Genomic DNA, 14,556 nt, shown 5'->3' with positions numbered 1-14,556 from the left:
AATACTTTATCACTAGCCCTCCACCTCTGGGTTGCTAGTTCGAAACCTATGGTGGGCAGTTGCCTGGTACTGAACGTAGACCGATGGATTTTCCCTTGGCACTCGACTTTCCTCGACCTCCAAAACCAGGCACATCCTTAAATGAACCGCCTGTTAATGGGACTTTAAACCAAATACACCGAACAGTTTGAACAGTTATCCTGCAAAAGAAAAGGGAAGCTGACAATTAGGCATATATGTGCTGTCATGGTTGTGTCTTTGGGCAAGATCACTTTACCCTTATTGTCCTGGATGGCATGTAATGGGCCTCTTGTATGTTGTTCGGTCAGGTAGTCACCAACTACTACAAGGAGACCCAGCCACAGACTAAGAGATGCTACTGATTTTTCATATCAGAAACCAGGCAAACTGGCCGACACTGCTACCTTACAAGAAGCTTTAAACATTTATTTTTGCTTAGTAAACTTTATTTTCATAAATTATTGTTCCATTTCCTGGATGGCATGTGGACAGACAGGCTTCCTGCATGTTGTTCAGAGGTAGTCACTAACTACTACAAGGAGACCCAGCCTCAAACTGACTCTGGCTATTCACAGGGTGATAACCCAAGCTAACAAAGCAAATATATGTAATAGTAAGAGATAATTGCCACTTAATTTTCAGAAACTGGGCAAACTGGTGTACACTGCTACCTGATAAAAGGTATTGACAAATAAAAACATGATTTATTATGCATGGTTAATTAGCTTACATAAATTATTGTTCAAATTCACATAAACAATTTAAAACTTGCTAATGACCTTATTTTCATCTGTGATAGAAAAAGGGAGATAACTCGCTCACCTGTTCTTGATATTTGATTAATTATAATGCACCATTCATATTAATTAAATGCTTTTCCAGATATTTCCCTCAAGTTCTATTCATGATCGATCAATTATCGATATGATGATGATCGATCATGAACTCAAAAGTGATCCCAACACTACTGAAGAAGTTGCAAAATTTTCAAATAAAAAAAAATGTTATGAACAATTTCCGAATCTGCTCAACATGGACCACTGACATTGTCTGACAAAGACACTGATACTGACTTTGAACTATAGGGAAAGTCTCGAAATACCATTTTAATGAAATGGCTATTTCAAACAAAGAAACAATTTCCTTCTCTCATTTGTATCATTATGTTCCAATGGGGAATTAATACAAAAATGGGATTTTCCTCATGCAAGTGTGATTTATTAACAATTTTCTCCAAGATTAATATTGGGGCGAGAAAATGCCCCTCAAATCCTGGATATTCCTATCTGAATGAGTTGATCCCAATTTTTCGAGGATATTTGTCCAAATTTAGAAATTGTTCGATTGCAATGAATTTTGGTATGTAGGTACATCATGGGTCACCGGTTACTCTTATAACCTCACTTTAACTTTTGTAACAAAATGGTTGTCATTTCCTGGTCTTTAATTGGTCCAAACTAAGATATATTGTCTGTTTGATTTTAATGACATTTGATATGTATATATATAGATACATCATGGGGCACCAGTCTTTCTCTTAAACTCATTTTCACATTTCAACAAAATGGTTGCCATTTCCTGGACTCTGATTGGTCCAAATTTAGTTATTATCTGACTTTGATGAAATTTGCTGTGTAAGTACATCTATGGACACCTGTCACACTTGTAACCTCATATTCACATTTAAAGAAAATGGCCTCCATTAACTGGCCTCTGATTGGTCCAAATTAAGATGTGGGATTTTGATGAAACTTGATAATGATACAGGTACATAATGGGACACTGTTTACTCTCATCACCTCACTTAAACGTTTTAACAAAATGGCCGCCATTTATACTGACCACTGATTGGTCAACATTTAGATATTGTCGGATTACAATGAGATTTGGTCTGTAGGTACATAATTGGACACCGGTCACTCTTGTAGCCTCACTTTCGCATTTAACAAAATGGCTGCCTTTTCTAGGCCTCTGATTTGTCCAATTTAAGATATTGTCCGATTTTGATGACATTTGATATGCAGGTACATCATGGGACAGCAGTTACTCTTGTAACCTCACTTTCACATTTAAACAATATGATCGCCAATTGCTGGCGTCTATATGGTCAAAATTAAGATATTGTTCGATTACGCTTAAATTTGATATGTAGGTGTATTAGGGAACTGCAAATGCGACTTTATGGGTTTCGTTGTCATGTGAACAGCGCAGTCTTTTATTGGTCGAAATGTATATATTAAGCGGTTTTGATGAAAACCGTGCTGAAAAGGAGATATCGCCCCTCACTACACTTCATTCTTTCTGTTACACTCCTTTAGGTGTCACCCCACTAGAAAAATTTATTTATAATAATGCAAATAGAACAGCTTTTCCAGTTGTGTTCCAACCGTCTCAAGCTCGTGGTAACAAACACATTCTAGAGAAGAGCGACTCTTTTGTAAAACAGGACGAATTGTGCGAGGATATCACATATCATGGAAACCATTCCTGTGAACGTAACATCATATATGTACTTCAGTAATACTGTTTTGTTCTATGTGTGTGATTTACCTTAATGTATACAAAATAACAACATTTAAACGAAACCGTAATTATAAATAAAACTCAATACAACAAGGACATAATACGAACTTCGTACATTGTATATATACATGAAGTTTTGCCTTTCTCTAGTGTGTAGCGATATTGTTAGAGTGTTATTTGGCAGAAGATTCAAGACTTGTTGAGATATTGATGTAATGCTAGGGATAAAATGTTAGGAATTCAACAGTAACAAAGAGAGACAAGGCTGTCAAGAAATGGCTGGACCTCTGGGGAAATGGTATATACCGCATTTAATAATAAAAAATGTCTGTCTGAAAAAGAAAGCATAATGACTTGTTACTGGACAACTGTATCCAAATAACCAAACTGATATGTGTTATTGTTTTTTTTTTTTTTTTTTTTAATATTTCAATCATAACGTACACCAAGAAATCGGGCGACAACATTCTGAAGAAATACAAGCGTGCCGCACGATTTGTCCTGTTATGATTCATTAAATAAATATTTTGATCATGTAAGATTGATTCTATTACCAAAAAATGCCTTATATTGTCGCCTGATTCCTACGAAAATTCGATTGAATTATTTGATATAGCTCTTGAAGAATATGATTGAAGTCAAATGTTATAATTTTGATTTCAAATAATATACACATTTACATGTGATTTTACAATGTAGATACTACGAACACATAAGGGGTTGTCCTCAGAATCAGAGCTTGGGTAACGACAAACAACTAGAAGGCAACTCAGCCGACATCGACATACCAACATAGAATTAGTAATTCCAATTAGAAAGCCATACAACTTTTTTCAATTCGTCGTCATCAACTTGTATCTTTCGAAACCTGGTGTCATTAATTTTGCTTTCGTAAGCTCCTGACATCTATCTATTGAAAATAAGTAAGGACATATTCCACGACCACGTATTGGGAAAGTAGAGAGTTTGCTTACTTTGAAATTGATAATTCATAATAAGAAAGAAGATACCATCGGTTTTAAGCTACTCTTGTTGGCAACACTGTAAAAGTGCGTTCTACGATAACACAGATATGATTGACTTTAAACGGGAATAACAGCTTAAAAATACTATTCATACATTAAATGCCGGTTTGGAATTCAGAGGAGTGACGGAATATTGTGTATTAAGGCTCCTTTTTAGACAGCTAAAGATTATTCATGTTTTAAGTTTTTTTAGCTTATTAATCTTTTTTTCCCGTCGGAACTTGACATCAATCACGGCCAAAATTTGGAACAAGTTTTTAGATATCAAATCAGCTGTGACATGTTACCGCCATATGCTGGTGAAGCTGGGACCTTATTTATTTAGAGATCAACAATCAACAATAAGGAAACCGACATCTTCACGCTACCGTACATATTTGTTTTAAGCTGACGATGTTATGAAGGCATGGCGTATTGTGTATGTCAATGGTTCTTTGTTTACATTATATGGACATTCCTACAAGTGACCAAATGTTATTTATTTAGCCTTTATTCCATACAGATGGAGAAACATACAACAAAGAATAATTTTTGACATAGTTGATCCGTTAAAAGCATGGAACACGCCTTTGTTCTGTTAGATATTTGATTATGAAATGCTTATAGTACAAATCCATTTTTGGAAAACATCACCATATCTGTTTTTTGACATAGATAAGTTATTTGAAACAGCTGCAGACGCAGTAACTATTACTTAATTTAAAATTAATAGATCTTCTAAAAGCAGGTGGCATGTCATAATGATTTACTATATATATTATTGTGTAATATCGATAATACGATTCCATTTTTGGGAAACATTGCCATTTTTGTGTTGTGATAAAAAAACAAATCATCGTATGCTAAAACCGAATTTTAGCAGACATGATCAATAGTTTACTGTTGTAGCAGATGTGAATGTGAGCTTATATAAAAGAAGTTACTGGTTCATCACATTTACTACTGATAGACGCCAGTGCGGACATTTACGGAATATACTGGGTAAGTAGCTTTGGTTCATTATCTTAATGACTTGATATAACCCATTTTTTGGTAAAACGTTCATCCTGTATTGAAACTATGTAGAAATTTAATACTTAAGTCTACATTTATGCTTTAATTACATTCATAAACATTGATTTTCGATCAAGTATACGTTGTTATTTGGCAGTTAGTTCCTTCCATTTTATGTGGCTTTTATTTATTCTATTCGCCCATATAACACAGATTGAAATTAACAGTGACAGTAAGAAAATAATAAATAGTATTTATAGCGAGACAGTATTCATGTTAAAAAAAAGTTTTTATATTCTTTCATGAAAATGACATTGGTTCCTGTATTTTTACCTTTCCTCCTGTTTGTAGCATTAATGTCTGGGGGATGTTTGACAGAAGTTTCAGGACTAGCTGACCTAGAAAGAGAGGATGTTCGTCATAAAGGAATAGTGTATCTGAAACCTCCAGATGCTAAAATCACAAGGAGGACGGCTGCTGAAGTATTTCCTCCACCACCCGGGCAATGATGACTTGTAACAAAAGGATTAAATGATCTCATAACTGATTTTTGTTCATCGTATATATCTAAACATATCTTATTTGGTCATATGACTGCTGTGTTATTTTTATTGTTTGAACACACCAATTACAAAATGACACACCAATTACAAAATGTTTGTATGAATGCGTGTAATATGGCATAAACTGAAATCATCAAAGGCTTAATAATTGACTTCACATACTTCCAGTCTCTGGCAAAATTCTAAAAATCGTAATTCTGGTGTATTTCATATGGATGTTTTAAAATTTTGTCGCATATCATCAATTGATGTAAACTGTCGGAATGAAAAATGATTTCAGTCAAACAACTCCTTCGCTAACTGTTGTATATTTCTTTGCGATGTAAAAGGATATTTAAGGGTATCTAACGATATGATGGGAAAATCGAATAATAATAATTAATGATGGAATCTCCATTAAACAATATTAATAAAAATCATGAGAAAATGGACGTCTAAACAATTTCGTAACGTGAATTCAAACGAGAAAAGAAATGAATGCAAGAAATTCTATAAGAATAAGAGTTGTTTCTCTGTTAATTGATCTAACGACGTAAAACATGTATAGTTAGACATTATGCTAACATGCTCATACAGTAGGATCAAACTAAGACTCAAATTGTATAGTCCTTGTTCTAAAATGATATTACAGTCAAGTCATGCAATATATCGGCATCTGACATCAATAATATATAATGATTATCTCAATGCTTCTTAAACTCCTATCTTGGGCATTAAGATGTCTATATCAACAGACAAAGGGGATACTTATTCTACAGCGCGGACAACGTATACGCCACTTGTTAAAAAAAGCAAGAAAAACAAAAAAAAAACGATAAAATGGCGCTCGTCGTATATAAATAATCACGACCAACAATAAAAAAACAGCATCCTAAAATGATCACTTACTAGACCGAACCAAATGTTATATAACATATACAGAGAAAGAGCACTTTTGAATTTCTTCGGAATGCAATTTATTTTGTATTCACTGTGGATTTATGATCAATAACGACTTTTGGAAGGATTGACACGCACAAGATATTGACACCTTTCAAAAACATACAGTAGAGCTAAAATGAACTACATCCCATAATTCTAGGACTCGTCAGTGATGCTAATTGTCTCGAATGAAAACAGGGGGCGATCAAAAGTGCCATACAATGTTAAAAGAGAGAAGCAAATATCAATAGTTGATTTTTAATGAACCTTAAAAATGTGTATGCAGTAAAGCTGGCAACTAGGTTACGATAAAATGTTACATATTTGTATTTCATACTCAATAAAATATGGGCAAAACATAATGAATGTCTGTCCAACTTAACACTTATCTGACCAGTGCTGTCTGAACCCACCAACGAGCAAACTTCCTGATTTTATACCATATTTTATGTTACAATATTAAACCACATTAGTAACTATGAAAGCGGGAGTATCATGTAGCCCGCATTTGACCTAGATTTTTAAATCTGGTGTCGTCGATGAAGCAATAGGCGCTAGAAAATAGAATATTTCCATTGGTAACGCTGTCGATCTTACAACTTTTCCATTCCTTGTCACCAGCTTGCATCTTTGTGCCACACATTTTGTTTTCGTCAGCTCCTGTCACCTAAAAAAGAAAATGTGCTTTTGAAAACAAGTTGAGACATGTTACGGCCATACATTTCGAAAGTATGTTGTTTACTTACTTAGAAATTGAAAATTGATTATGGAAATGGTATCATTATATTAAGCTGTTCCTGTTGGCAACAACGGACGTCGTGTAAATACGGATATTATTGATTTATCCTTAATCAAGTATGAAAGCTTTAAAATACCCCTCATACATTAAGCACTGGTATCGAATTTCTAAGAGTGACAAAATATTATGCATTAAACCTCCATTTTAGATAGTTGAAAACCAAATTATATACTATTTTTGTTGTTAATTGATTTTTTAAAAGTGTTTTTTCTCGTCAGCGATTGACATCAATAGATACTCTCATCAAGTTCTACCTGTCAGACACATACTGTTTTTAGTATATAACAATGTGCATGCTATATTATGTATGTTTAATAATTTAAACGCGAAATTGAATTGAAAAACTCTTAGGACATGCCTAAAGTCTGTTCCCAGTTGCCATGGCAACCTGGTATCAAGCCCAGCGGCCCCAGCCCCTTCTCGCCACCACGTTATGGACATCCATGGCCATCACACCTTATCTATACCTAGTATGTTATGTATAGTATCAGATGATCAGACATAAGGTGTGCTTATTTCAACACCAGGTTGTAGTTATGTCCGATGTCCCTACGTAACCCCTAGGAGTCTATTTATAGAATACTGTGACAGGCTCCTCAGCCTATAACCTACTTGTATTTAACAAATAAAACTAAAACTACCTAATATTTATACCTGTGTATTTAGCCCAGAAAGTCCTTCAGAGTAAGGATCTTTTTCATAGCTATAGGTGATAGTCGCCGACCGACATCCATTTCAGCACACACTGTAGCTGAGGCCTCGTTTTCGTTGGCACATTTCGCAAATTGAGCGATCCGTAATATCGATCAACCAATCGTTCCAATCGCATAGCTGTGCGGTATGTATTGCACAGTTGTGTGGTTTGGATCACACATCGCACAAATGTGCGCTCGATGACTGCACGATGTGCGCACGATATTTTTGGAACGTCATTTAAAACAGCTGTAGACGCAGTTAATTCATGTTCTGTTAGATGTTCGATAATGTATCACTAATAATATTTTTGGAAAACTTTATATTTGTGTTGTGACCATAGACATATTATTTAAAACAGCTGTAGACGCAGTTACGATTACTAAATTTGAGATTGATAGATCTCATAAAAGCATGTAGCATGTAGAATGGGGCGCAACATTATTCTTCCTGAATTTCTTTCCAATTTGTTTTTCCTCGTTTCGGCATTTTCTAATTCATATTACCAAATTGTTTAGACAATCTTTTTGTCATTTCATGAAACTTTTTTCTCAGTGATTTTAATCTCCCCATTCTATCGTTAGATTTCCTTCCTGAAAATGGTTGTTACATCAAATAGAAATATACAGCAGCTGGCAAAGGAGTTGTTTGACTCAGTTCATTTTTCATTTCGGCAGTAAATATACGGTACGCTATTAATCATCAATAACATTTCAGTTTACATCAACTTATGACAAATTGCAAACTTTCTACATCAAATGAAACAGAATTACAATTCTGTTACCAGTGTCTAATGTTTCTTCATATCATTAATCATTATCTGCGAGTATATGAAGGCATGTTTTTAAAATCTTTTATGACGTCATTAAACCATATTACACACATTCATAAGCAAATTTTGATTTTAATTGCTATGGTTTATTAAATGAACTAGCAACCGTGTGATGACATTCCATAACTTTATATCAAATAAAAATACAGTTTCAGCTATCAGTCCTGCCCCTCCTGGATATTTCGCCCCTGATAGGCTCGGTATATACTTTCCCTGTATATCGGTGTCCACGTTGTGATGGACCATTACGTCCTGAAACCTCTGCAAAATATCCCTCAGATAATATCGCTACACACAAGAGGAGAGGCAAAACTACAGTAGCCAATGTCATTTTTCTGAAAGAGAAAGGATATAACATGCAAATACGTTGTTATTTGTTTGATGAACATGCATGCTGCTCAAATATGAATACTTTGCTATCATTGCCTTTTACATAAACGGACTGTTTATTCCAACCAGTGTTTCCTTGACATATAAGAGAAATAGTACGTATTATGTATAAGGAACTAACTGGTACTCAACATCATAGAGAATTAGCGTTCGATTGTTTTGACGTTATACTAATAATTCATAGTATTTATACAATAATAAAGTTTTACCAATTCTTGGTTATTTCAGGCTAGTTAAGCATTGATGTCATGTTTTTGTAGTTTCATCGGGGTATGAAACAAATTTTGTTTGCAAACTGTATGAATCCGCGTAGAATATGCTGATTTGAATGACATGCATCATGTAAGATATCATTTGACACTGAAATCATCAGAAGACATTCTTTGTGTAATTGAGACCTATTTTGGAATAATTCTTGAGAATGTATAGTTATTTTCCATTGAGGGCGGGTACGTATATTTACAAAGATCCCCACACAGGCTTTTGTGGTAATTGACTACCATTGTCATTTTGAGATGTTTATTTTTAGACGTTTTTTAATGATTGTGTTATGCTAAGTTAATTTTGTATTGTTAAATTGTAATATGTTTAGAATTTATATTAAATGTCACCATATGCCATGTATGGTGGCCATTTTCAACCTATACATTCTCTTTGTTGTCTGTGACAGGACCCAAGATGCATAAAGGGCAGCTAAGCACTTAGCTTAATTGATGCATCGGAAGGCCTGCACGTTTCCTAATTTCCGTTTAAGTTTTGCTACAAATTATACACGAGTTATTTCCCTTTAATGCCCCTGTGGAGCAGCAAAGAATTATGGGTAGCAGCCTCTGATGTGCGCCATTAAAAAAATTGTTACAGTGTTTTGAAATTGGAAGTGTCAACTATTTCAGAAGTTTTTAACAGGTCCTCACGCTTAACCCACCCACTTCCTTCCCTGAATCTTTTATCTTCTTATTTTATGTTTACTATATTGGCTGATGTTTAACATACCTGATGTAAGGCGGAGTTTGGCAACCCCCACACGGGCTTTTGTGGTAATTGACTACCATTGTCATTTTGAGATGTTTATTTTTAGACGTTTTTTAATGATTGTGTTATGCTATGTTAATTTTGTATTGTTAAATTGTAATATGTTTAGAATTTATATTAAATGTCACCATATGCCATGTATGGTGGCCATTTTTTTCACAGGCTTTTGTGGTAATTGACTACCATTGTCATTTTGAGATGTTTAATTTTAGACGTTTTTTAATGATTGTGTTATGTTATGTTAATTTTGTATTGTTAAATTGTAATATGTTTAGAATTTATATTAAATGTCACCATATGCCAGGTATGGTGGCCATTTTCAATCTATACATTCTCTTTGTTGTCTGTGACAGGACCCAAGATGCATAAACAATACTATATGTTTGTGTTTAGATGCGGTGATGATCAACCTGACTGTCCGCGTGTACAACCTGACATGGACTGATGATCTCGCCTTTAATTTTTCTAACGAGTACCTCCGTCATTCCCTTCCTTTCTGTGAAGATGTAAGTTCTCAATTTCCTCAAGACAAAACATTTTTGAAAATATGTTATTTTCTATGATAGTAGTTTTCTCGCTAATTTTCTTCTGATGTTGTTTCTTATTTTAAATTTTCTTACGATAATATTTGAAGGCGTGAATTTTATATAATATTTTTGATTCGTGTTTATTTACATTTATAGATAGCGAATATTTTCCGTTCAAGCCTACTTAGCAGCCGATATTATAACTGTGAGGTACAGGGATTCGGGTAAGTGTCATTTTAATCATTTTAAAATGACATTCTTTTGACATTTATTGCATGTTTGTTCATTTTCTGTTGGACATATTGATTGAACAAAGTTTAATTAATATTTGATTAATGATATATTTCAGAAATAATCCCGTTACTGTAAACACCCACGTAATATTCAAGGGTAAACGGTATCTACTAATGCAGAACCATGTGATTCAAGTGATCAAGGATAAATCCAAAAAGATCCGAGTGAACGACATCGAATTAAAAATGATCGGAACACTTTTAATTGAGCCTTTCGACGGCGGGAGCGTTGACGTAATCGACGTAGGGATCGATCTAGGACCTGCTTCTACAACTACCATAAAACCCACGCCAAGTACCCCTGCTCGTAAGTAACTGAGCGAAGATGTCTCCGTTTTTATCAATGGCAACTTTGGAATAGTTAAAGTTTGACATTATCTTACACGTCCGGACTATCAAGTTTAATTTTTATTTTATCCCTGTATGTCTATATTCTATTCAAATTTTACGTTCACTTTACAGGTTTCAAAACAGAAATATGGGTTTCTTTGCATGGCGGTTTCCCTGCATGTTTGAAATATATCTTTATTTGATAAAATAGAATTCAAGACATTCGACACATTCAATAAACTATCATTTGTATCATAACCTAGCTAATAACTATGCCTTGATGGTGCCTGTTTAATTTTCTTTACATTCGTGTTATTTCAGTATGATATATTTGCAGCATAACCAAATTCACTCTTGTGGTGTCACTAATTCAATTTAATATAATGAAGAGCAGTCTTAACATGTGCACTATTTACTGTGCTGATGTCACTGAATGATCGCGACTACTTATTTGTGTTAAAACATTGGATGGAACACCAAATATGCAATAAAGATGGATTTAAAAAAAAGACTTGCAATATCATATCATTTTTTGACCTCTTGACTAGTGCTTTACAAAGATTATCCATTATTTGTAGATATAAATTCCATTTTCGTACATTTCAACAGATTTTATTTACATATGTCAATACCGAACGATCCTCTTCCTATCTTTCTCGTATATTTGCGAGACCTGAATTTCAAAACAACCTGCTTCAGTAATGTATTAGTAAATTATGTTTGTATCCTAGTCCAGTTTTGCCACTTGCCATTTCCCACAGGAAATATTTATTGGTATTAAGGAAGTATCTAGTTAGGAATGTTTTCTTTATCTTATTCTGCAGCGTTCTTCTATTGCATTACAAACACAAACATTACACGTCCTCCTTCTCATCGTCCACCAATCAATTAAACAGTCATATAAGACAACATGTATCACAGCAAGAATTATCATCACATTACAACATATTACCACTCATAACATAATCATCTACCCTTTCATCATCATCACATGATTACACATAATTATCCTATATCATATCATCATTTATCGCTCTTTATACAATCGTCGTGAATTTATTTTTAACAATTTATCTAATTTTCTATCGACAGCTGATCAGACCATGATAGGAGAACTGACTGTATATCTATACAATCTCACATACAGCAACGACCTCAAGGATATCAACGCAGCTCGAGCATCCCCACTGGCACGCGCCTTCTGTAAAAATGTAGGTCATTGAATCAATTGTGTTACCAGGTCTTTTGGTGCAGGTGCATTCGTTCTGTTATATGTTAATAAATCTGTAGAAAGAACGTTTGCACTGGCACGTGAATTATGTTACAAGATAGGCTAAGCAATCTGAACTAACATAACTTCTCTACGAATACATGAACAGTTATCATGACAGGGCAATTGGAAACAGTTTAAAGTTTTCTTGCAGCGTAACGTCAATATTGATCGAACTCGAATAATTCTAACTGAGTTGATATTAAAAACAAAAATTATGTACGAATACTTTAACATAATGTTTAATTATTTGTAATCCTTTTATTTCAGTTGGAAACATTTTATGTACAAAGCGACTTAAAAGGTTCCTTTCAGATGTGCACAATGACCGGATTCCTGTAAGTAAATTGAATTTGTAATTAAATGTTTTTGTTGACAGAATTACAAAAAAAAGTAAATAAATAAATAAAGCAAATGGATCAAATGATATTTAGTAATGAATGTCGAATCAAGTTCTGAGACGTCTTTGTAAAGACGACCTTGGTTTATTGGTTTTTAGTAAAGAGAAGGAGCCAAATTGAAGTACTTACAAAACTTTTTTTTTTTGTATTTGTTTTGTTTTTGAAGAAAATCATTTATACATGAATACAAACAAATCACACATCTCTTACATTCTCCGAGATGTACATCATAGAATTCTTTCTTTTATACATTTTAATATTGTCACACATATCCATCTACAGAGGCTACTTACACACTTGCAAATATATAATGACATACAAAACAGTTTATACACATACACTTACTCACATGTCTGCTCATGTAGTTAGAACACAACAATAGCCAAATACATAGCACTCAAAGACGTATAGAAGTTTTTATATACTTACAATACACATATACACGACCAATCTTACACATGCACTCACTTACACGCACAGAAAAAAAATGAGGAAGAAAGAAGAAAAGAAAAAAAAATGAAAAGATTGAAATTCCTGTAAAATCAATTTTGTTTATGAAAGAGAGAGAGAGAAAAAGAGAGAGGGAAATAGAGCGAGAGAAGGATGGAGAGACGATGGCGAAACCTAGATATAGGCACTACTGACATATCAGGGCTGAGGTCATAGACCTAAAAATTATATACAGAAGATGGAGGAAAATAATTATAACAATGTTCAACTGGATGTAAGAAATGAACATGTCTTGACCAAAAATTTGTTCTAGTTTTTCCCATTTCTTCCAATCATTTACAAATTTGTATTTTGTAACCTGGCTTTTCTTGTTGGTAATGAATTTCTGTATTTTATAGTGATCTACAATAGAATACAGAAATGATTGAATATTTAGCGATTTATGCAAACATCTACACCTATAAATGTACTGCTTTATCAGTAAAATAATTAGATTGTCCACTTTAAAAGCTGGATTGTTGTTATGATCTATTTTACCAAATAACAAAGTTTTTTTTTATTTATTGTGAAAGGGATGTATAATGCAATCAACAGCTCATCAAAGATTTCCAAAAGATTTGGTACTTCATCACACTCCCAAAATAAATGCACAATTGTTTCTCTATTCGAATGGCAAAGGTTACAAAAAGGGTTATTTAATAATTTTGTTTTAAACAGTAGAGAGTTGGTTGTTAGAATGTGATGAGAAATTCTAAATTGTAGCCACTGCAGTTTAGAATTTTTAGTTATTTGATAAGGAAGAGTATAAATAGTTATCCAATCTTCATCATTATATTCAAAGTGTTCTTCACATTTTTCTTTGCCCTTGGCTTCAAATGTATTTTTGGTATTCAATAATTCGTATATTCTTTTCACCCTCTTGATATTTCCAAGGAATACTGAAATATGTGTTGGCAACACAGGATATAACAATTCAATATCACTTGTACCAAATTTTGTAAATATTTTCTAATGGCAGATAATATTCCATTATATTTCAAAAAAATTGTATTAATGTTATATCTAACTGAAAATTCTTCATATGAGAAAAAAGATTTGGATCTGATATCTTTTAAAAAATCAGTAATCAGATAAACACCCTTTTCATGCCATTTTGAATAAAAAACAGTCTCACCACCAATTCTTATATTGTTATTGTACCATACTGGGGTTTGTATGAGTGATCTCCCTTTGACTACTTTCATATTATAACAGTTTTCCAGTCTTGACCATGCCCCTAGCACATCTTTCCAAAATATATTACTTGATAATTATTGACTTATATTTATAAGATTTCCTCCGAATTTCAAGAGTTTATTTAAATTTACAGCTTTTGACAACAGTGATTTCCATTTTCCTGATGATGAATATAATCTTTTTACCCAGCTAAGTTTTAGTGAATCAACAAAATTGTGAATATTTAACATTTTTAAGCCACCTTTATTATATTCCTG

The 14,556-nt window shown here is 33.5% G+C and overlaps 1 protein-coding gene across 1 annotated transcript; it reads left to right on the top strand.

Annotated features, from left to right (window-relative positions):
* Positions 1–10,188: 10,188 nt before the first annotated feature.
* Positions 10,189–12,554, top strand: LOC117341818. Its single transcript, XM_033903680.1, has 5 exons — positions 10,189–10,298; positions 10,476–10,543; positions 10,669–10,919; positions 12,035–12,153; positions 12,483–12,554. Exons 1-5 carry the CDS (start codon positions 10,194–10,196, stop codon positions 12,552–12,554), a joined length of 615 nt encoding a protein of 204 aa, XP_033759571.1. The 5' UTR covers positions 10,189–10,193.
* The last annotated feature ends 2,002 nt before the right edge of the window (positions 12,555–14,556 follow it).

Source organism: Pecten maximus, chromosome 14, assembly GCF_902652985.1.
Source record: "Pecten maximus chromosome 14, xPecMax1.1, whole genome shotgun sequence".
In the NCBI taxonomy this organism is placed as follows: Eukaryota; Metazoa; Mollusca; class Bivalvia; order Pectinida; family Pectinidae; genus Pecten; species Pecten maximus.
This window is presented reverse-complemented; position numbering and strand designations above follow the sequence as displayed.